Genomic DNA, 23,834 nt, shown 5'->3' with positions numbered 1-23,834 from the left:
GCTGGGGCCGGAGGGCGAGGCGCGCGGACACGGCGGCCAGGCCAGGCGGGGCTAGAGCCGAGCAGGCCGGAGAGGGCCGTGCGCCCGGGGCGGGGGGGTCGCGCCGCGCCCGCCCCCTCCCCGCCCCGCGTGGGGCGTACGCACGCTCCTCTCACCGCCCCTCTCTCCGCGCGGGGACCCCTGGCGGACGGCGCGTGGACATGGCCAGCGATGCTTTGCAGGTAGGCGCACCTGCGTCCTCAGCCCCCTGGCGGCCAGCCGGCGCCGGGGACCCCCGCCCGCGCGCTGTCGGAGCCCCCGGGATCGGGGCGGCCAGGGCGGGTCCCCCCCTCCCCGGAGCACTGGGCGCCCCCTCCCTGGGCCGGCACCGTGGAGCCAGCACAGTCCCCTTCTCGGCAGGTGGAGGTACGCACAAGGGGGGAGCGGGGAGGTCCTGCAGCACCCCAAGCTCCGCCCTTCCCCGAGAAATTAGAGGGGGCGCGGCAGAGGCTAGAATTCAGGTGTCTGGCTGGCTGTGCATCCCGGTGCCTGTCGCCCCTGCCACTCGTTCTCCCTCCCAGCGTTCGGTTCCGGGCAGGTGCAGCTCCACCTGAGCAGGTGCCTGGCGCTGTGCCCCGGGGAGGGAGGAGACCGCCCGGCCCGTTCCTCTCCCCCGCACAATAAAGCTCCAGCCGCCCCCACCTCCGGACTGAGCTTTACGATGGTCCCGACGCCACCCAGATTGTTACCTGTTGCCGGAAGTGCCAGAGTCACCTCATTAGGTCGGGGGACCGGGGACCCACACGGCCACCCGGCTGCCAGGTGGAACCTTATCCCAGGTGGGGAGTGTCCATGTCAACAGACTGGGGATTCTCTTATACCTGGAATCCCACCTGGGCATGGGCTGGGTCACCCCACAACATACACACACACACACACACGCAGAGGCACAGCTGACCAACCTGCCGTCCAGCCAGGTTCTTCCTGTGCCACCTTGTGGACATCACAGCCCTGGACTCACCTTCCCTATTTGTGGCTAGCAGGGCCAGGGTGACTTGTGAAACTTCTTTCGTTCAGTGACCCAAATCTGAGACATGTCCTGTATCTCTGGTGCCCCCATTAGCGCCTCATCATCCCTCCGTCGTCCTGTGGTTGCTGTGTAACTGGGTTCTCGTCTCCTTCTGCACCTGCCCCCACATCCCCTTTGTGTCTGTCCCATGATCCCCATCCCCCATCCCAGTCCTGCTGATGGCCTGCCAGCCTTGCCGAGGAGCTGGGCGTATCTGGTGTTGCCGATCACACAAGGTCAGACCTTGGGGGCTGGGGAGGGCTGGGGTCTCTGCCTCTACACCTCAGCCCTGGGAGGGCTGTGTAGGAATCCTCTGGCGCATGCATGCGCTTGGCGTGTAGCAAACATGACCCGGACGGAGGCTGTGATTCCTGGAACGAGGATGGACCTGTGCCCTGGTCCGCTTTCCCATATCCTTCCTGCTCTCTTCCCCTGTCCTGGTCATTCCTTTCTCGTGGCTGCTTGGGTCTGCTAACCTGTCCCTCTGTCTGTCCCAGTGTGTGCCTGTCTGTTCTGTGTCCAGCAAACGGATGTCCTGTCCAGATTCCGGAAACGCCCAAAGCATTGAAATCTCCGGACATGGGGTCTAGGTCCCTGGCCACTCTGGGAAGAGGGGAATTCTGGAAGATGGACCCTCTGGACCTGGGGTCTCCTGCTTCACGGTGGGAGTTGGGGGAGCAGGGATTCTCCAAGGCCAGGCCAGGCTCCTGATTCATGAGTTCATCATGCTGGCCCTCAGGTGGCCCCTGCCCTAGGCAGGAGTGAGTCACCCAAGAGAGGAGAACCCAGGAGGGCGGGCCTGCCTCCCTCCCTGCCCTGCATATTCTCAGGCCTCAGCTGCTGGAGGAGGTGGGGCTGAGGGAGCCTGCTCCTCCTCTCTGCCTGGACTTCCCTCATTTGACCTGGCCCTGCTCCTGGCTGTACCCCTGCTCTGCCTGCTGGGGATAGGGTGGGGCTGGGTGGCAGGTGGGGCCTGGTTGGTAGCAGGTGGTATTAGGTGAGCCTGGGTTTAAATTCCAGAGCTGTCACTTCCTAACGGTGTGTCCTGGGCCCAGTGCCTTTCCCTCTCTGAACCTCGGTTCTGCCGTCAAAAAATGTAGCTGGAGGGTTTTCATGGTGGGGAAAGATGTAGACCAGGCCAGCACCTTGCAGGTGGGGCTGCTGTGAAATCCTTCCTGGGTCATGGTCAGCAGCTCAGCATGTGCATCTGCGTCCTTTAATCCAGGGTTTCTAAGCCTCAGCACTATTGACATTTGGGGCTGAATCATTCTTTGAGATGGAGGCTGTCCTGTGTACTGTAGAACGTTGAGCAGCATCCATGGACTCCACCCAGTAGATGCCAGTCGCACCCCCAGTTGTGACGACCAACCAAAAATGTCTCTGGATATTGCCAAATGCCCCCAGAAGTGGGGTGGTAGTGGAGGCTATCCCCTCCCCCATGGAGAACTGCTGCTGCCACCTCTCTGAGCCTCAGTTTCCTCACCTGTAAAGTGGGGGAGAATTATGGCAGTTGCTCAGGATAAATGTGAGGGGTCAGTAGGATCATGGGAGTGACGCTTTTGGCCTGAAGTAAATCCTCCCTGGGGGCAGCTGCCCTTGAGGTTGGTCGGGAGCCAACCATGACTTCCTGCATCTCTGAAATGGGTTCTCATGGCGGCGGCAGATAATGTATGTGGGGCTCTTCATGCCACGCCGACACCTAGCTCAGATTCTGGGCATTCCTGTTTGAGATCCTAGTTCTGCCTTCTGCTGGCTGTAAGACTTTGGGCAAGTTATGTCACCGCTCCAGGCCTCAGTTTCCTCATCTTGAAAATAGGGTGATAATAGGGACTTCCCTGGCGGCCCAGTGGTTAAGACTCTGCGCTTCCACTGCAGGGGGCACGGGTTTGATCCCTGGTCAGGGAACTAAGATCCAGCATGCCATGCGGCATGACCAGAAAAAGAAGAAAGAAAATGGGGTGATGATAGCACCCTCTGGGGTTGCATTAGTTGACCTGGGTGCAGTTTGTAGTAACTGCTATCATACTTGAGCTTTAATGGAGACACTCTCACCCCAACCCTCCAGCGTTGCCTCCTCACAATGTGGGCCCCAAGGAGGTGCCGCTGGGCTGGCCAGGCCCCTTTGGCCTCCAAGCTGTGGTCAGCAGCAGCGAGAGACCGAGCTGAGAAGAATCCGGAAGCTGGGACAGGCTGCATCTGCAGGAAGGGGGCTGGGCCACCCATATAAGCACTCATGGGCGTTTGCATATAAGTGTGCACAGGGGTAGATGCAGGGGGTGTGCACACACTTGCTAGCCTGCGATGCGTGCACATGCCTATAGGTGTATGAGAGTGTGTGCACACCCAAGCCAGCCCCTGGAGCCTGTATACACGGGGGAGGCTGCTCTTCATGTCCACACTAGTGGGCCTGTGAATGTGTGCACGCTGTGTACACCTTGGGCACCCTCTTGGGATAGGGAGCAGGGGCCATCCCTGGGGTGCCTCCAGAGAAGCCGGTTCAGGCCTGGAGTGGGGGCTGAGAGGAAGGCCCTCTAGATGCCCCGGAGGCCCAGAGCTGGCCTTTTGCAGGGGTTGCTGGGAGCTAGCAGGAAAGAGGAAGTAGCAGGCGAGAGGCCCTGGCAAGGCTGAGGTTCAGGAAGAGGGCGGGGCCCTCAGCGGGGACCCAGGATGGCGGAGGCCAATCCCCCTTTGGACCGGGAGCTGGAGGTGCGGGCTGGGGTCCTTGTGGGGGGCCAGCAGAAGAGGACCCCAAGTGGCACAGGCCAGAGGCCCTGCCCTCGGTACCTCTCGGTTTTGGACTGAAGGGAGGAGATGAGGTGTTGGACTTGGAGTTTTCTGTTTGAGAGATGAAACTGTTTGGGGCCCTTTGGGCTTCCAGGCTGGGGAGATAGAGGAGGAAAGGGAGAGGGCTCTGCTCTTTAGGGTGCCGGTTGTAGAGGATGAAAAGGGGAGATGGAACCTGTCCCCGGGATCTAGTTTGGGGGTACAGCAGGGGATAGATGAGGCCTCGCCCCGTGTCCTCCTCGTTTGGGGGTATAGCAGAAGGAAGGTGAGGCCTGCCCTCAGTACCTCCTAGTTTGAGGGCACAGCAGTGAGGAGAAGGGGCCTGGGACCTCAACCTTATGGTTTGGTGGGGCATCAGAGGCCTGCCCTTGATACTTCCTTGTTTGGGGAGCAGCAGAGGGAAGATGAAAACCCGCCCTCAGGACCTCATAATTTGGGGGATAGGGGAGTGGAGATGGGGCCTACCCTTGGGACCTCCTAGTTTAGGGGGGCAGCAGAGGAGAGAAAGGGATCTGCCCTCAGGGCCTTGTCATTTGAGGGGGCAACAGAAGGGAGACAAGGCCTGTTCTTGGGACCCCCTAATTTGGGAGGACAATGGAAGGAAGATAGGGCCCGTCCTTGGGGACCCCCTAGCTTGTGGGGCACAGTGGTGGGGTGATGGGATCTGACCTGAAGAATCCCACTGCATAAGGACAGATGAAGGGAGATTGAACTGTATTTGTGGTCCCCTAGTCTGAGGGGACAGGGAAGGAAGAAGCCCCTGCCCTCGGGACTTTGCGGTTTGGGGATGTCTGAAAGCAGGGACAGGGCCTTGCCTCACCTCCCACTTTTGGCGGCGGGGGGCGGTGCCGATCAGAGGACATGGAGCAGGCCCTGTGTCAGGAGTTACAGTCTGGGAGGGGGCCAGGCCAGGTCGGCTGAGCACAGTCTGCACCCCATGGTCCTCCTGGCCCCGCTGACTGTGCTCCGTCCTCTGCAGAGTGAGCCACGCAGCTGGTCCCTGCTGGAGCAGCTGGGCCTGGCAGGTGCCGACCTGGCAGCCCCCGGGGTGCAGCAGCAGCTGGAGCTGGAACGGGAGCGGCTGCGGCGGGAGATCCGCAAGGAGCTGAAGCTGAAGGAGGGCGCCGAGAACCTGCGGCGGGCCACCACCGACCTGGGCCGCAACCTCGGCCCCGTGGAGCTGGTGCTGCGCGGCTCCTCACGCAGACTCGACCTGCTGCACCAGCAGCTGCAGGAGCTGCACGCCCACGTGGTGCTGCCCGACCCCGCGGCTGGCGTGCACGGTAAGCCAGGCTTCCCCGGGGATGCGGGACAGCAGGGGGTTCCATGCCCAGGGCTCACCCGTTGTGTCCTAGAGCAAGGCCAGCCCATCGCCTCTGACCTCCAGGGAGACACACTCGGTCACCACAGCACCGTGCCTCAAAATACAGGCAGACCAGAGGCCAAAAGCAACACCCAGAGAAAGGTACACACAGTCACACCCACACCTGGACAACACCAAAGGGCTTACACGGGATCACACGAATATCCAGACTCACAGAGTCATACCACCACCCGGACAACACCCAAAGACTCTTTCTAAAATATCTTTAATTTTTATTGATTAAAAAAATTTTCAATTGTGATCAAAAAACACATAACAAAATTCATCATTTTTAAGTGTACAGTTCAGTGGTGCTGAGTAGATTCACATGATCGTGCAAGGGACCTGCAGGACTTTTTCATCTTGCAACCGAAGACAAAGATGTAACACACATCACATCAGTAGCCAGAGACATTCACACTCGGTCACACCAGCACCCAGACAACTCCTAAGGGCATGCACACTATCATATGAATACCCAGAGACTTCCATACTGGCACCCAGCACCCAGAGAAATGCACACACAGTCACACCGACCCACAGACAATACCCAGAGACTCGCACGTGCTCGCGCCAACCCCCAGAGATTCACACACATGCAGAGCTGCCCAACCCCTACAGACATCCACCGACCTATCAACAGCCTGAAACTTATACACACAATCGGACAAGGCCTGAAGACTCAACACCACTTAGCCCAACACCCATATACCACTTAGGTGTGTCAACAGCTAGAGACCAACATTGTCATGTCAACACTCAGAGATACAGTTCAGCCGACACCCAAAACCTCATCCGGTCACAGCTGCACCCAGACTGACCTGGACAGTCACACTACTCGCTAGAGACTCACAGAGCCATGCCAGCATCCAGAGACACACATGTCCGGCTATACCAGCACCCAGACACGTGGACACAGTTGTACCAGTGCCAGGAGACCAGAAAGCACAGTTGTGCCAACAGTCGGAAGCATATGCCTAGAGTCACCCCCAGCACCCAGAATCTCACACAGTCATTCTAACACCTCGAATCTCACAGTTACACTAGCACCCGGGGAGACACATACTCAGTTATGCCAACACCCTGTGGGTCACAGACCTAACCACCTCCACACCCATGGGTGCCCACACAGCTGTGTAAGTAGTTGGGGACTTCTGTACAAAGGTAGATACAGTCACACCAGCACCAAGGACTCAGCGCACACCGGGACACTTGCCTGTGCTCATTCATGCTGGTCCTGCCCCAGTCCTGAAGGGGTTTCCCTATGAGGGCTGGGGTGGTTGGGCCCTCTGGACCCTGGTCCTCAGCTCTTCCTCTCCCTGGCCCCGGGGGTGGATCCTCTCAGCTGGGGCAAAACCACCTGGGCAGATGGAGGTGAGGGCCATGGTGACTCTGCCCCATCTACCCCCTCCAGATGCCCCCCAGTCCCCCTGTGAGGGCGGCCCAGCCTGCTCAGCCACCAACCTGAGCCGCGTGGCCGGCCTGGAGAAGCAGCTGGCCATCGAGCTGAAGGTGAAGCAGGGGGCGGAAAACATGATCCAGATGTACAGCAACGGCAGCACTAAGGTGGGGGCAGCGTGAGTGCACAACCCCCTGTGTGCACGTACACCCGCAAGCGCATACAGTCTGGGGGGGGCAGGGTGACACCTACATCTGCTCCCTTGGGAGTCTGGGGTCCTCTGGGTTGGGGACAGAGGGGCTGATGGGTGGCTTTGCAGCAGGACTGGGGTGCGGGCAGCTCATGGGGGCATATGGGAAACAGGCTAACTGTGGGTGATGTCAGACAGACACATGGCAGAGGCTGTCCCCCCCACACTCAGTTACCCCCAGAGATGGTCAGGGCAACACGCAGCCTCCCACTGCTGGTGGTCTCTCTCTGACACCTGTACACACAGATCAACACCTAGGTGCACACATACCATCATCCTAACATCTAGAGACACAGCCATGGCCATGACAGCACCTAGAGACACACAGACACACATACACTGTCATAAGACCTAGAGTCACATCAGTAACAATGCTCATAAACACGTGGAGGATAACCACCACAGCAACCTCTAGATACAGAGAGACACACACCATCGTATAACGCCCGGACACAGCACAGGCCAACAGACCACCTAGACACACAGACACGCACATCATTAAATTCACACTCAGAGACCAGAATTGTCACACAGGTGCTCCCCCAGTTGTACCAACACTGAGTACACAGTCACAGGTTTGCACCAACACTCAGAGATACACCCACAGCACAGTCAGACCTACAGCTAGAGACCCGGAAAGCACCCATGCCTGTGTGCACACACAAATGCCAATATTACGTGGGAGGGCACAAGCCATGCAGAATTTTTTTTTTTTTTACCTTTTATTGATGTGTAACAAATGGACGTAAAGTGCAGAAAACTTAAGTGTACAGACCAATGGATTTTTATCTGGGTACACATCACCCACATCGAAATACAGAACACTTCCTGTCACCCAGAAAGGGTCCCCTCCTGCCCACTTCAGTCAATACACAGGCTTCTTTCACCACAGGTTAGCAGTGCCTGTTTTGAAACACAGCACCAGATAGATGGAAAAATCCACAACCAGTGTCCGGTGCTTGTACACAACACGGGGTCCTTGGCTATGCGCAGTCATCGCTGTGCCTGGACCTGCACACGGACATCGGGACTCCACTTACTGCACCTGTCTCACATCCAGCCACCCTTGGATTTACCCACGTGGCTACAGTCAAGGCTGCACCCACCACGGGGAACACTTACACACGTACACCATTCTGACAGCTGCCACAAATACAGTGCCTGCTGGTGCAAGGCACGGCTCTGAGCCCTGCACACACGTTAGCTCCTTTAATCCTCAGCCCAGTGTTGGTTGGTGCTCTTAGTACTCCCCTTCCTGCAGATGAGCGAACAGGCCCAGAGTAGTTGAGTGGCTTGCCCAAAGTCACACAGCTGTAGGCGGCACAGCCAGGATTCAAATGCCATGGGCTACATCTCCCATCAACACCCAGGAACACACGGAGGCACATGTTATCACACCCACACGTGAATGCTCTGTCACAGGGTCACCCAGGGCCTGCACGATGTGGACAGCAGGACTGGTGGTCAGACCCTCATCTGCCCAGCCTTTCCCTCATGGCCCATCTCTGCCTCCAGGACCGGAAGCTGCTGCTGACGGCCCAGCAGATGCTGCAGGACAGTAAGACCAAGATTGACATCATCCGCATGCAGCTCCGCCGGGCGCTGCAGGCCTGCCAGCTGGAGAGCCAGGCGGCCGCAGACGAGGCCCAAGGTGAGTCCCTTGCCCTGAAAAAGCCTCACCTGCATTCCGCCTTGGAGAGTTCAGTTCCCAGCCCCACGAGGGGTCCCTTTCTGAGGCAAGGAGGTGGGTGCTGTGACTCACCATGTGACTGGAGCCCATTCCTGACCCTTGCCAGGCCTCAGTTTCCCATTTTGTCTTATTTCAGATTTGCATGTGATCATGTATTGGCAAACTATGGTTCTTGGACCAAATCTGCTACTGCCGCCTTTTATTTTTTTTTCAAATAAACTTTTATTGGCACCCAGCCATGCCCATTCATTTACTATCACTTCAGGCTGCTTTTGCACCGTGACAGCAGGGCCAAGTAGTGGCAACAGAGCCTGTGTGGTCTACAAAGCCCAAAATATTTACCCTTTGGCTCTTTACGGAAATAGTGTGCGGACCCCTGGACTAGGTGGTTGCCTTGTCACGGTGGCCCCTGTGGTGTAGAACTGTGGGTGTCCACGGTGTGTGTGTGTTTCTTTGTGTGTCTCAGTGTATGAATGCCTGGGGGTGTCTCAACCCCATTGTTAGCCTGAATTTGTGACAGGGTCTTGATGTATTGTGTGCAGAGAAGATTATCTGTGCTACTGATGTGTGTCAGTGTATCAGCTACTGATGTGTGTCCGTGATGCTGACCGTGGGGACCAGAGGTTGTATGCATGCCCTGTAACTATGGTAGTTTCTGTGTCACCATGAGAGGTAAGTGTCAGCTCTTGGTGGGTGTTAGTGCATTTGGGCTGCTGTACCGCAATACCACAGACTGGGGGTGGGGGCATGTAAACACCAGACATTTATTTCTCACTGTTCTGGGGGCTGGCAAGTCCAAGATCAAGGTGCCGGCAGATCCAGCGTCTGGTGAGAGCCCTCTTCCAGACTCATAGACAGCAGCTTTCTTACTGCATCCTCACTGGTAGAAGGGGCAAGGGAGCTCTCTGGGGTCCCTTTTATAAGGACACTGATCCCATGCATGAGGGCTCTGCCCTTAGGACCTAATCACCTCCCCACCAACTAATACCATCGTATTGGCGGTTGGGTTTCAACGTATGAATTTTGCAGGGACACAAACATGTAGTCCATAGCAATAGGGCTTGGAGCTCGGATGGCAATGTGTGTGTCTTTGTAGCGGGGAGCTGTCAGCCTGACTGGGTGGTGGTTCATCTGTACTCCGAATGCCTACGTGGGCTTCTCAGTGACAGTGTGTGGTGGTATGATCACGTCCCTGTGCTTTTGGGCGACACTGTAACTTTTGGTGACAGCCTGATTTTGTCCCCATAAGTGTAAAAGCCTTGATGACTGTTTGGGCACATGTGACAGCAGTCCAGGTGGGTGCCACACAGCTGTGGGTGACTGTGACTGTCTGAGTGCCCAAGTCTGAGTCTAGGTCGTTGTGCAGGACAGCGAGACCGTCCTTGGAATCTACAGCCTTGGATAAGGGTGACCGTGACCTTGTTTCTCTGAGTGACAAGTTTCCTGCACCTGGGTGACAGTGTCTCCTTGTGCCTGTCCCTGTGCCATTGGGTCTCTGTGTCTATGGGTGTCAGTGATGCTGCCCTGCCTATGTGACACTATGACGGCCTTTCTTTACCTGTCCCTGTGCCTTATCCATGTGGCAGTGTGATTGTGTTCCTCTGATTCTCCCTGGGCTGGACATAGAGCCCTGGGAGTTTTGCCACTCTGTGACTGTGTCCTATAAGGGTATTTATGTTTTGTGACCATTTCCCTCTGCCACTGTGACTGTGTCCTTTTGCTGGGGGTTGACAAGGCATATATCTATGTAATAGCCTCACCACTGTGACAGAGTCCCTATGTCGCAGTGTGATGGCATCTTTGTGAGAGTGTGTGTGTTCCAGTGCCTACACTGGTGACAAAGTGATAATGCCACTGTCACCCTGTGAGTGACAGTGTGATGATGTTTGTGTTTGTTCTCCCAACTACATTGTATTTCATGGGGTGGGTGGTCACTACGCATTTATCCAGACCCCAGCTGGAGGAAATGAGGTTGTTTCCAATCTTTTGCTCTTAGAAGGAAGGCAAAAGAGGTGTGTTTTTTTTTTTAAATAAATTTATTTATTTATTTATTGTTGCCTGCGTTGGGCCTTCGTTGCTGTGCACGGGCTTTCTCTAGTTGCGGTGAGCGGGGGCTACTCTCCATTGCGGTGCGCGGGCTTCTCATTGCGGTGGCTTCTCTTTTTGCAGAGCACGGGCTCTAGGCACGCGGGCTTTAGTAGTTGTGGCACGTGGGCTCAGTAGTTGTGGCTCGTGAGCTCTAGAGTGCAGGCTCAGTAGTTGTGGAGCACGGGCTTAGTTGCTCCGCAGCATGTGGGATCTTCCCGGACCAGGGCTCGAACCGTGCCTCCTGCATCGGCAGGCAGATTCTTAACCACTGCGCCAACAGGGAAGTTCCTGCAGAGGTGTTTTTTATGGGATAAAGTCCCTGAACTGGGATTGCTGAATCAAAGGGTAAATACATTTGTGATTCTGATAGAAATGGACAAACTGCCTCCATTGGCAAGCCACTTGTATTCCCATTAGCAATGAATAAAAGTTACTAATTTTTTTTTTTTTTTTTTTTTTTGCGGTATGCGGGCCTCTCACTGTTGTGGCCTCTCCCGTCGCGGAGCACAGGCTCTGGACGCGCAGGCTCAGCGGCCATGGCTCACGGGCCCAGCCGCTCCGCGGCACGTGGGATCCCCCTGGCCCGGGGCACGAACCCGTGTCCCCTGCATCGGCAGGCGGAGTGTCAACCACTGCGCCACCAGGGAAGCCCTACTACTTTTTTTTTAAGTGTCCCTGTGTCTGTGTGACTATATCCTGTCCAGTTGCCATGGTATCCCTGCGACAGTCCCTGGGGATGAAGTGGGACCCTGACAATGTGTCTGTCCCTAAGACTTTGTTAATGGTGTGCCTGTATATATGACTGTCCCCGGGTGACAGCTTAACTACATCCCTGGGACCGTCCGTGTGTGTGAGAGCGTCTGGGTAAAAGAGGGACAGCAGCTGGGTGGAAGGGTGGCCGTCTGCCTGTGGGTGACAGTGTGACTGTGTCACCATGACCCCCCACCTTGGGAGAAAGTGATGCATACTGATGGCCATCTGTCTGTGGCCAGTGCTTGTTCCTGCAGATGGCCGCGGGTCTGGGACTGGGCTGGTTGGACCTGGGCCCAGGCTAGCCTCACTGCCTTGTGTCCCACACCCACAGGGAGTCCAGACCTGGGGGCCGTGGAGCTGCGCATCGAGGAGCTGCGGCACCACTTCCGAGTCGAGCACGCGGTGGTGGAGGGCGCCAAGAACGTGCTGCGCCTGCTCAGCGCTGCCAAAGCCCCAGACCGCAAGGCTGTCAGCGAGGTGAGGGATGCGGTGTCGACCCAGAGGGGTGGGGCTTCAGCGAGGGGTGGGACCTCATTTTCAGGGAGCCCAGGGGTAGGACCCAAATGGCTGAGGGCTTGGGCTTGCAGGGAGGAGATCCAGGTAGGACTTAGCCAGTCTGGGGGAGGGGCCTGGGTCTGCACTTGGGGAGGGGCGTGCTGGATCCCCGCCCCAGCCCGGCCAGGCTCCTCCCACCACAGGCGCAGGAGAAGCTGACCGAGTCCAACCAGAAGCTGGGGTTGCTTCGGGAGGCGCTGGAGCGGCGGCTCGGGGAACTGCCCGCTGACCACCCGAAGGGGCAGCTGCTGCGCGAGGAGCTTGCTGCGGCCTCGTCCTCAGCCTTCAGTGCCCGCCTGGCCGGGCCCTTCCCCGCCATGCATTATAGCACCCTGTGCAAGCCCGCGCCGCTCACAGGTGGGTCCCGATGCCCCCCCTCCCAATCCGGACCCTACCTCCCGCAGCTCTGGACTCCTGACCCTTCCGAGTCCCCCAGCCCCGAGACCCCCAACTGGGATCTCCACTCTCCCCAACCCTGGACTCCCATCCCACTGTTCCGTCCCTTCTCCATTCACCCCAATCCTCTAGACCTGGGCCCCACTTCCCATGCCAGACAGCCGCATGTACCTGGACTTCCCACCCCACGTTACCCTCTGAGGGACTCTTGCCCCCATCCCCATCCTCACTTTCGCCACCCCTCCCCAAATGGCCCTGCCTTTTTTCTCCAGCCAGAGTCCCCCAGCCCAGTCTTACAGTCCCTTGCTCTCAGAACCCTCAGCCCTGAACCTCTGTTCCCCAACCCCCAGGCTAGCCAGCCCCTCCCTCCTTAGATCCCTCAGCCACTACCTCCCAGACTAGCCCTACCATAGACCCCAGCCCCAGTGTCAGACCTCAGATCAGCCTGCCGAATCTAAGCCCGGACTCCTGGTCCTCCCTGGCTCACCACTGCCTGGACCTTCAGCCTACACCCTGAACCTCTCTTCTGTCACTAAACCCCAGCATCCAGCCCCCCTCCCCAGATTGACCCACCCCTCCCCTTGTCCCATGTTTCTCACTTCCGGACACAGCCATCCCTGCATCAGACCCCCTGCCTCACCCTGATAGTCCCTCACCACCTCCCACTTGCATGCTGGCCACTTCTGCACGTGCCCACTTTACCTGCAGGCCCTTCCCCTCGTCCTGCCCCAGGTATGACCCCCCGCTCCCCCGTCATGATCCTGCCCCTCTCTCAGGGACCCTGGAGGTGCGTGTAGTGGGCTGCAAAGACCTTCCAGAGACCATCCCTTGGAACCCGTCACCTTCAGTGGGGGTGCCTGGGACCCCTGAGAGCCGCACCCCCTTCCTGAGCCGCCCAGCCCGGGGCCTTTACAGCCGAAGTGGAAGCCTCAGTGGCCGGAGCAGTCTCAAAGCGGAATCCGAGAACACCAGTGAGTGGGCATTGAGGGTCTGGAGGGATGAGGTGGGGTGGGGGGTCCTGGATTTCCCACATTTGTAACATTCTTAAAAATTAGTACATCACACCCATTAGGATGGATACCGCAAAACAAAACAAAACAAACAACAGCTTTTAAGGAGGATGTGGAGAAATTGGAACCCTTCTGCACTGTTGGTGGAAATGTAAAATGGTGCAGCCACTGTGGAAAACAGTCTGGCAGGTCCTCAGATGATTAAACATGGAATTACAGTATGATCCAGCAATCCTGCTTCTGAGTAAATACACAAAAGAGTTGAAAGCAGGGTCTCGAAGATATGTTGGTATACCCATGTTCATAGCAGCATTATTCACAATGGTCACAGGTAGAAGCAACCCAGTGTCTGTTGACAGATGGATGGGTAAACAAAATGTGGTCCATCCATGCAATGGAATATTTTTCTGCCTTGAAAAGGAAGGACATTCTGAAACATACTGCAACATGGATGAACTTGAGGACATTACGCTAAGTGAAATAAGCCAGTTATAAAAGAAAAAGTAGTATATGATTCCACTTATATGATCTAGAGTGGTCAGATTCATAGAGATAATGGTTGAGGGTGAGGGGGAAATGGAGAGTTATTGTTTAGTGGGGACAGAGTTTCAGTCTGGGAAGATGAAAAGAGTTCTGGAGAGGGATGGTGGTGATGGTTGCACAGCAGTGTGGACGCACTTGATACCACTGAGCTGTACACTTAAAAATGATTATGATGGTAAATTTTATGTTATGTGAGTTTTACCAGAATGTGAAAAAAGCTAATACGTACATGTTTAAAAGTATGAATAAAAGAAGAATAACAATAGAGTAACCATCTGTGTTACCGCCACCCAGGTCAAGAAGTAGAATTCTCTGAGCCCCCTCACGCCCCATCCTCAATTCCAGCCCCTTCCTCTGTCCTCGAGGTAGCTACTCTCCTGACTCTCATGGTTATCATTTCCTTGTTTTGCTTTGTAGTTTTAGCACCCATGTACCATCTCAGAACAATGTAGTTTAATTTGCCTGTGTTTGAACTTCACGTATGTGGAATCATACAGAATGTATTTCACGGTAGTGACTTCTTTTAGTCAACATTGTTTAGGAGACTTATCCCTATCGTCACATGAAACTATAGTTCATTCATTTTACCCCTGTTTAATTGTCTTAGACTGAGGCATGTCAAATTGCTGTCTTTTTTTAGGTAAAAAAATAGTTGAATATCAGCCATTTCATGGTTTAGCTAATAAGACTATATTACAATTTATATATTAATTCATGGACAGTGAGATGTTTCTCATTTAGGGCTGTTATATAAGTATTATATTTATGCATCTCCCAATGTATACTTGCTTGCATTTTTCTAGGGTAACTACTTAGGAATATATTGCTGGAACTTGTATACAGCATAAAAGCAAATTTGGATCCCCGCCTCTCACCACACGCAAAACTCAACTGGAGATGGATTAAAGGCCTTAATGTGAAAGGCAGAACTGTAAAGCTTTGTCAGATAGCACAGCAGAATATTGTGGGGGGAGGAGAAGATTTCTTTAATAAGATACAAGAGATTACCCTCCCCCTGCAAGAATCTCCTGACACCCTACCCCAACCCCTGTTCCAGGTGAGGTGAGCACTGTGCTCAAGCTGGATAACGCAGTGGTGGGGCAGACGTCCTGGAAGCCGTGTGGTCCCAACGCCTGGGACCAGAGCTTCACCCTGGAGCTGGAGAGGGTGAGTTCGGTTAGGGGATGACGGGGCTTGGAGGAGGAGGAGTTTGAGGCCTCGGGCACCCCAAATGACGGCCCTCTTTCTCTCCCTTGAGGCACGGGAGCTGGAGTTGGCTGTGTTCTGGCGAGACCAGCGGGGCCTGTGTGCCCTCAAATTCCTGAAGTTGGAGGATTTCTTGGACAACGAGAGGCATGAAGTGCAGCTGGACATGGAACCTCAGGGCTGCCTGGTGGCTGAGGTACAGCCTGACCCCGACCCTGAGAAAATGCTTTGGCATCTCCTGCTCTGGAAGGGGAAGATGTGTTTTCCATTGGTCTCCGAATCTCGATAGAAAAGTACATATAATTAGTCACATCAGTGCATGACTTAAGCTGGGATTGGTTTTGTTCTGAAACAAGATATTAAAAAAAGAAAAAACAAAATTTTATCAAGCTAGAAAAGAAAAGCAAAACCTAGCAACATATTACAGAGATTGCTACCAGAGCCACAGCTGAGCAGAGAGATTCCTTCCGTAGTGATGTCAGGGTTAGGGTCCAAATCAGGGTAGCCCACCCTTGGCATTATGGACATTTGGGCTGGATCATTCTTGGTTGCAGGGGCCGTCCTGTGCACTGTAGGGTGCTGAGCAACATCCCCTGCCTCCACCCACAGGATGCCAGCAGCAACCCCCTGCTCCAAGTTGTGACAACCAAAAATGTCTCCAGATATGGCCAGGGTCCCCTGATTAAGAGCCCATAGTCTAAATAACATTCCTAGCTGACCCCTTGTAGTATGGCTGGGCCCTGTTCAAAGTGCTATGCTGGCATTGACTTGTTAATCCTCACAATAACCCAATGCAAACAGGACCATTATTAGTCACATCTGATAGAGGAGGAAATGAGGCACAGAGAAAGAAAGTCACTGGCACCCTCATTTAACCAGAATTATCCTCAAAAATTCTTTAAATTTGCCCCTAACATATACATGTGTCCTGTTTTTTGTATATATGTATACGTGTGTGTGTATGTGTGTGTCTCCCCATGTCCTTAAACCCAGGAGGAAATTTGTTTTTCTTTTTGCTACTTGCTTAGATTTTTAAATGCCACTTCTCTTTGCAAGAAGATCAAACCATGTGAAAGAGATCAGAAATGTGAAAGAGAAACAGTTCACAGTGCACAGTATAAAATACAGCTGTACAATTAACTCTGTTTTCGGGAGTGGGATAAATATCAAGTGAGTCATTGGGTTCAAGTGAGTTTAAAGATTAGCCTGAGAGGGCTTCCCTGGTGGCGCAGTGGTTGAGAGTACGCCTGCCGATGCAGGGGACACGGGTTCGTGCCCCCGTCTGGGAAGATCCCACGTGCCGCGGAGCGGCTAGGCCCGTGAGCCATGGCTCCTGAGCCTGCGCGTCCGGAGCCTGTGCCCCGCAACGGGAGAGGCCACAACAGTAAGAGGCCCGCGTACCGCAAAAAAAAAAAAGATTAACCTGAAAGAAGCTTTTCCTGGGTTGCCAGAGACCAAATATATATTACTCTAAGTTTTCACTAAAAAGTGCTTTCAAAATTAAAAAACATTAGTAAATTTTCACTAATCCCCAACACGTTTTTTCTTGAAAAAGTATCTAGAAAAATTCTTAAAATATTCAAGGGCTGTTTTACTATCCAGGTAGAAATTCTTATGTGATCTCATAATCGAGGACCCCTGAAGGGAAGGAGCAGAGAAGGGCAGACTTCAGATGGTAGGGCCACGAAATTCTTCTTCTATTAGGAAGGCTGTCCAAAACCCAAGTGGACAATAGAGGTGGGTGGCCCGGGGGCCAAGTTCTGAGGCAGTCCTTCTTGCCGTCAGGGTTTACTTATAACATTCTATTTTGTTCTCCCCAAAGCACCAGGCTGTAGGACTTTCTGCAGTTCTGTTGTCAGTGAGCCTACAATAGTTGAGTTCTGTTGTAGGTAGAAATGTTCTATATGTGTCATCCAGTACAGTAGCCGCTAGTCAGTAGAAGTGTGGCAAGTGTGACTGGGGAACTGACGTTTTCATTTTACTTAATTGAAATAGCCACATGTGGCTAGAGGTGACCAGATTGGACACCCATAAAGTCACACAGTTCTGTGACTTCAGCACCTTCTAGAAGATGCGTTGGAGTCGGGAGAATTCAACTAGACCAGTGGTTTCCCCACATGGGTGGGTGCCAGCATCACCTGGAGGGCTTGTTGAAACACAGACTTCTGGGCTCCACCGCCGGGGTTTCTGATTCAGTGGGTCCAGGTTGGGGTGGCGGTGCTGAGAATCTGCATTTCCAGCAGGTTCCCAGGTGATGCTGATGCTGCTGGTCTGGGACCACACTTGGGCAATCGGGACACTAGGTGAAGTGTAGGACCCGTTTGCTGGAGTTGTATGTACATCTCGTTGGATCAGACCCACTCCCCACCCCCGGAGGAGGGCCTGCTTGCCTACTTCTTGCCTTTCCAAGATGGTACTTCAGGAGGTGGTCCTGTTGAAGGGTGGATTGGCTTTATGACCCCTTAATACGATGCATAGTACCCTGTGGTTGGACGCAATGCCACAGCGATCAGAACCCCCGAAACATATGGGCGTGCACACCTATGATCCTAAGGGCTTCCCCACCAAGCTGCCAGGAGGTGGGCGAGGGTCCTCACGCTAGCCCCTCCCTCAGGTCACCTTCCGCAACCCTGTCATTGAGAGGATACCGCGGCTCCGACGGCAGAAGAAGATCTTCTCCAAGCAGCAAGGTGAGGGGATGGGCTGGGGCAGGGGAGAGACCAGGGGTCCTGGGAGTGTCACAGAGGGTGACACCTGCCCCGTCTCCCCAGGGAAGGCATTTCAGCGCGCTAGGCAGATGAACATCGACGTCGCCACCTGGGTGCGGCTGCTTCGCAGGCTGATCCCCAATGCCACTGCCACAGGCACCTTCAGCCCTGGGGCTTCTCCAGGACCCGAGGCTCGGTCCACAGGGTAAGGAGGGAGGGCCCCGGAGTTCCGGCTGCCTCTGGTTGCTTCCCGGAATGCTAGGTCTTAGATGCACCCTCTTCCCTTTGCTGCAGCGACATATCTGTGGAGAAGCTGAACCTCGGGGTTGAGTTGGACAGCTCACCCCAGAAGAGCCTTCTGGGTCCTCCTTCCAGCCCATCAAGTCTGGTGAGCTTTCCCCTTGGCCCGGGCAGTGTTAGGGGACCTCCACTGCCACTCAAGGCCCAGAGATCTCCAGGAAGTTCCCTGGTCACACAGCACACCTCTGCCAGAACCGGGGTCCTGTTCTCTATCCCGGATAAAAACATGAGCTTGGGAGCCAGGCCACCTGGGTCCCATCCCTGCTCTGCTGCCTCCTAGCTATGTGACTCACGCCAAGCAGCTTCACCTCTCTGTGTTTAGTACACTGCCCTGTAAAACGATCACATTTAAAACTCATGTCGATGACAGAAGTCCAGTTAGTGGTTTTCTCTGGGCGGGGGTTTATTGATAGGAGGGGGGACACGAGAGAGCCTGGCAAAGATGATAAAAATGTTCTGCATCTTGATCTAGGTCGGAGGTCAGCACGCTTTTTCTGGAAAGGGCCATATAGTTAGTATTTTCAGCTTTGTGGGCCAGAAGGTCACAGTGATGACTAGTCAATACCGCTCTCGTAGAAAGCAGCCACACCTGATACAGGCAGACATGAAGGGGTGTTGCTGTGCGCCAGGAAGCCTTACTGAATGTCTCACTTTCATGGATCATGAACTATCCTTCTTCTTTTGATTTTTTCCCCCAACCCTTTAAAAACGTAAAAATCATTCTTAGTTTACAGACTGTACAAAACATGGAGTTTACCAACCCTTGGTCTAGGCGACGGGCATCTGGGTAGATACGTATGTAAGAGCTCTTTCCATTCCCCACCTCACTGAGTGCGTTTTATCCCTCATTTTCTAAAAGCATGGAAACAATAATATATGCTTCATGGCATTAAATTAAAACGAGATGCCTCATTAAATTAGATGAGTTTGTCAAAAAAAAAATACAAAAGTTGAATAACAGTGAATGCTGGGGAGGATGCAGGAAGACAGCACGTGAATCACTACATCTCCTTCGGAGGGCACAGCTGGCTGAGCTAAAAAAAAATGGGCATTATCTTGACCTAGAAGTTCCACTCCTGGACATCTATGATGGACATTCACACACGTCCACCAAAATGCTTGAATGGTATAAAATACATGTAGAAAGGTACCCACGAAATCATTAACAGCACCTGGCTCTGGGGAGGGCAGCTGGGGCAGGAGAGGACTGTGTTTCCTACTGTACACCTGTTTGCACTGATTGAATCTTTAGAACTGTCTCTATAGTGGAGAATGATGGACCGGTAGGTAAATTTTTCCCACTTAAATTATTAATTTTGATTCTTCTGAAAGTCATATATGCATATGATGTAAAGAATTAGGTCACTCCATGGTATTCCCTAATACCAATAAAGGGAATAAGTAGATAAATGATCAAATACAGCATAGAATGTGCTGGGAAGAAAAATAAAGCAGAGAAAGGGGACAGGGAGTGTTGGAGCTTCTGTTAGTTATTTAATATGGCGGTCAGCTGGCCACCTTCAAAGGTGACATTTGAATAAAGGCCTGAAGCAGGTGAGGGAGGAACAGTGCAGGTGCTGGGAAAAGAGAGTTCCTGGTGGAGAGAACAGCCCCATGCAAAGGTCCTGGGGTGGAAACTTGCCTGGTGTGCTCAGGGCACAGTGAATGGAACAGTGTGGCTGAAGGGGGATTGAGTGAGGAGGGGAGGGGGAGGAGAGGTGAGGTCAAATTGGTGACGGGAGCCTTGGTGGCTATTGTGGTTATGGGTTATTGTACTCTGATCTCCTCTGTCTGCCACAGACTTCTCTGATCCAGGAAACTACCACCACTCCTGAGCTGCCTTCAGAGACCCAGGAGATCCCAGGCCCCACCCTGTGCAGGTGACACCCCTCCCCTGGCCACCACCCACCACCCCTGCCCCCTGTCCCTTCCCTACCAGCCTCCTCTTTCCACAGCCCTCTGAGGAAGTCACCCCTGACCCTCGAGGATTTCCAGTTCCTGGCGGTGCTGGGCCGGGGTCACTTTGGGAAGGTGAGGCGGGGAGCAAGGAGTTGGGGGTCTTGGGGGGTCCAGACCTCCAGGTCCTTGGACTGGCCACTAAGGCCACCCCTGCCCACTGTGGTTCCAGGTGCTGCTCTCCGAATTCCGGCCCAGCGGGGAGCTGTTTGCCATCAAGGCTTTGAAGAAAGGGGACATTGTGGCCCGAGACGAGGTGGAGAGGTGGGGAGAACTTTGGTCTTCTGGGAAATGGGAGACAGAGCAGTCTGCTCCTTGGAGCTGCTGTGAGAGTGATTCATAACAGTCACTTGTACTTATGAAGCTAGTATTGGGTCGGCCAAAAAGTTGGTTCGGATTTTTCTGTATTACAGAAAAGCCCGAACGAACTTTTTGGCCATCCCAATACTTACAATAATAACGACTCCTAGAAAGCACCCACCGTGTGCTTTACATTTGGTAACGAATTCCTCACAGCAGCTCTAAGAGGTAAGTACTGTTCTTGTCCCCATTCTGCTGATGGCACAGGTTTGAGCAAATTGCCCAAGGTCACATAGGCGGTAAGCAGCAGGTCTGGGGTTTGAACTCAGGGACTCGAGTTCTGAAGCCTGTGCTATTAATGGTGCCATTGTACTGCCTCTGCTTTGGGGTCAGGACCCTGAGTTCAGATCCTGCCTCTGCTACAGATGTGCTTAGAAACCTTAGGGAGTTCATTTCGCCCTTCGGAACCTCAGGCTCCCCTTCTAGAAAAGGGGAGTCATAATGCCTTTCTTGCAGGGTTGCCGGGTGGAATGAATGAGAGGATGACTCTAGAGCATTCTGCACGGTGCCTTGCCCCCTGTAGATACCTGAGATCATCCCCAGTCTTCTTGACATCCTTTTATTAACCAGGAACCCAATTTAAGGCTTAAGCAAATACAGGAATTTATTGCTCTGCATCGGGAAAGTCCAGGGGTGGACTACCTTCAGGCATGGCTGTATGCAGGTGCTCAGTTGATATCTCTCACTTCTGCTTTTGTCTGTGTAGGCTTTGCTTGCAGTCACCTCACAGGGACAGAGATGCCCCCCACCCTGGCAGTTTAAGGCTCATCTGCAAACTTTAGCTCTTCTTCCTTAATAATTCCAGCAGAAATCCTGAGATTGAGCCCCATTGGCTTGGCTTGCCCTTTTGTGAGCCAATTCCTGGCCAGGGAGATGGGGTGCTCCAAAGGGAAATAACAGTCCCTCTGGTGGTTTCCCAAAGGGAAGTTACTAGGACAATGGATGGATTCTGGGTGCCTGGTTAGCATGTTCAGAAGCCTTAAGCAACGTGCCCAAGTGTGCACAGCCATGCAAGGCCCTTGACAAACATCTGATGACAGGACTCTAGGGGGTGGGCGAGTTGGTGGTAGGGAGCTGCCGTGGTCTCTGACCCCTGCCCCACCCCCATCCTGACCAGCCTGATGTGTGAGAAGCGGATCTTGGCGGCTGTGACCAGCGCGGGACACCCCTTTCTGGTGAACCTGTTTGGCTGTTTCCAGACACCAGAGCACGTGTGCTTCGTGATGGAGTACTCGGCTGGCGGGGACCTGATGCTGCACATCCACAGTGATGTGTTCTCGGAGCCCCGTGCTGTGTGAGCCTAGTCCCCCTCCCCACACCTCCACCCACAGGCCCTGCCTCCCCCCAGCTCCTGGAGTTACGGGGTAATGGGGGGCTTTTGAGGATGTGGGAGCCTTACGTGACCCTCTCCCTTCCCTGGAAGCCCAGCTCCCTCACACCGGCCTCTCTCTGCAGCTTTTATTCGGCCTGTGTGGTGCTGGGGCTGCAGTTTCTCCATGAACACAAGATTGTCTACAGGTGTGTGTGTGTGTGTGTGTGTGTGCACACGCGCATGTACCCGTGCATGCATGCTCTGCCCACTGGGGGACCCTGAGGCTTCAGGCAGGAAGATTCCCCCTCATCCCTCTTTACATCCTCCCATCCCCTCCCCCACAGGGACCTGAAGTTGGACAATTTGCTCCTGGACACCGAGGGCTATGTCAAGATTGCAGACTTTGGCCTCTGCAAGGAGGGTGATGAGGGGCGGGACTGGGATCTGAGGGGCTGGCCTCTGGGGTTTAGACAGAGAGGGGAGGGAGTGGAGTCCCCAGCCCTACCTGGGTTATCCCCTACCCTGGTCCTGGGACAGGGCTGGCTGTCTGGACCACCCCATGCTGGGCTGGGCTAGAGCTGTGACCTTTCCCCATAACCTCACATGGCCCTGCTGCCCCCAGGGATGGGCTATGGGGACCGGACCAGCACTTTCTGCGGGACCCCGGAGTTCCTGGCACCTGAAGTGCTGACAGACACATCGTACACTCGGGCGGTGGACTGGTGGGGGCTGGGCGTGCTGCTGTATGAGATGCTGGTTGGTGAGGTGAGGCCCCAGGCCGCTCTGCCCTGCCTGCCCCTGGTAACCTGTATATGCCCGGTGGGGGAGAGGGGGGTCAGAATTGGCCTCCACTATGTGCTGTCTGATTGAGGACAGGTGGCTTTGCCTCCCTAGCCTCCGTTTCTGCATCTGTAAATTGGGGTACTTACCCTCCCAAGTGAGCCTTGTAAAAGTGCAACGGGAGCCCAGGGTGGAGCTGGGTGTGGTGTGGCCAGAGGGGCCTAATTCACCCTGGCTCTTCCTGTCCCCAGTCCCCGTTCCCAGGGGACGATGAGGAGGAGGTATTTGACAGCATCGTCAACGATGAGGTTCGCTACCCCCGCTTCCTGTCAGCCGAAGCCATCGGCATCATGCGCAGGGTGAGGACCCCCCCAACTTAGGGTGGGCCAGGGGAGTGGCTCTGGGACTAGGAAGGGGAACACTGACACAGAACTCCCTCCCCCCAGCTGCTGCGGAGGAATCCAGAGCGGAGGCTGGGATCCAGCGAGAGGGATGCAGAGGATGTGAAAAAACAGCCTTTCTTCAGGGTGAAGTCCCCCACTCCCAGGACCCAGTCATCCCCCCCACCCAAGACCTAGTGGCTTCACCTCCAACACTGTCACCTCCCCTTGACACCTGCCTGCCTTTCCTTCCCCCTCCCTTAGCCTCACTGGCCCTCCTACACCCACATCCACTCCAGGCTGGCCTGGGGGGGAGCACTGCCCTGTGTATGAGCCCAGGCCCCTCCCCCGACTCATACAGTGATCCTTCCTGAGCCCCCGGGCCCGACACTTTCCCTCCCTCTGTCTTGTGACTCCCTGTGTTGATCCCCACAGATCCAAGGCCAGACAGGGTGCAAGGAGCAAACCCCTCCTGCGCTCTGCTCTGAGCCTCCCCTGCTGACCTCTCCCCTCTCTGCCCTGCAGACACTGGGCTGGGATGCCCTGCTGGCCCGGCGCCTGCCGCCGCCTTTCGTACCCACGCTGGCCGGCCGCACTGATGTCAGCAACTTCGACGAGGAATTCACAGGGGAGGCCCCCACGCTGAGCCCACCCCGCGACGCTCGGCCCCTCACGGCCACAGAGCAGGCAGCCTTCCGGGACTTCGACTTCGTGGCCGGGGGCTGCTAGCCCCCTCCCCCACTCCTGCCCCCACCGAGCTGTCAGTTTTTAAAAAGGCCTTTGGGATTTGCTCTATCCATGTATCTCCGTGTCCGTTCTTGTGCAGTAATGGGGGTGAGGGGCGTGCTTGGAGGTGGGGAGAGTTGGGAGGGGGTGTGATGGGTGGCCGGCGGCGTAGGGAGTGATGGGGAGAGGCCCTGGATTATGGTGGGGGATCGTTTGAAGGGGGCCAA

The 23,834-nt window shown here is 54.8% G+C and overlaps 1 protein-coding gene across 3 annotated transcripts; it reads left to right on the top strand.

The window, feature by feature from the left end:
• PKN1 (protein kinase N1) lies at positions 1-23,676 on the top strand (the record flags this gene model as incomplete). 3 transcript variants are annotated; one of them, XM_082622137.1, is made up of 22 exons in its annotated part: positions 1-221; positions 4,812-5,115; positions 6,610-6,761; positions 8,360-8,495; positions 11,707-11,852; positions 12,074-12,287; positions 13,103-13,297; positions 14,937-15,046; positions 15,138-15,281; positions 17,700-17,775; positions 17,857-17,998; positions 18,088-18,181; positions 19,894-19,973; positions 20,049-20,124; positions 20,222-20,313; positions 21,527-21,703; positions 21,865-21,927; positions 22,066-22,142; positions 22,344-22,486; positions 22,753-22,860; positions 22,948-23,028; positions 23,407-23,676. In XM_082622137.1, 22 exons carry the CDS (start codon positions 201-203, stop codon positions 23,608-23,610), a joined length of 2,835 nt encoding a protein of 944 aa, XP_082478263.1. In that variant the 3' UTR covers positions 23,611-23,676. The 3 variants fall into 3 exon arrangements, with proteins under 3 accessions (XP_082478263.1, XP_082478261.1, XP_082478262.1); XM_082622135.1 differs by lacking the exon at positions 1-221 and adding an exon at positions 1,228-1,284; XM_082622136.1 differs by lacking the exon at positions 1-221 and adding an exon at positions 3,707-3,754.
• Between the last annotated feature and the right edge of the window lie 158 nt (positions 23,677-23,834).

Source organism: Mesoplodon mirus, assembly GCF_964341445.2.
Source record: "Mesoplodon mirus genome assembly, chromosome: 5".
NCBI lineage: Eukaryota > Metazoa > Chordata > Mammalia > Artiodactyla > Ziphiidae > Mesoplodon > Mesoplodon mirus.
Note: the sequence above shows the minus strand (reverse complement) of the source record. Positions and strands in the feature narration are given on the sequence as shown.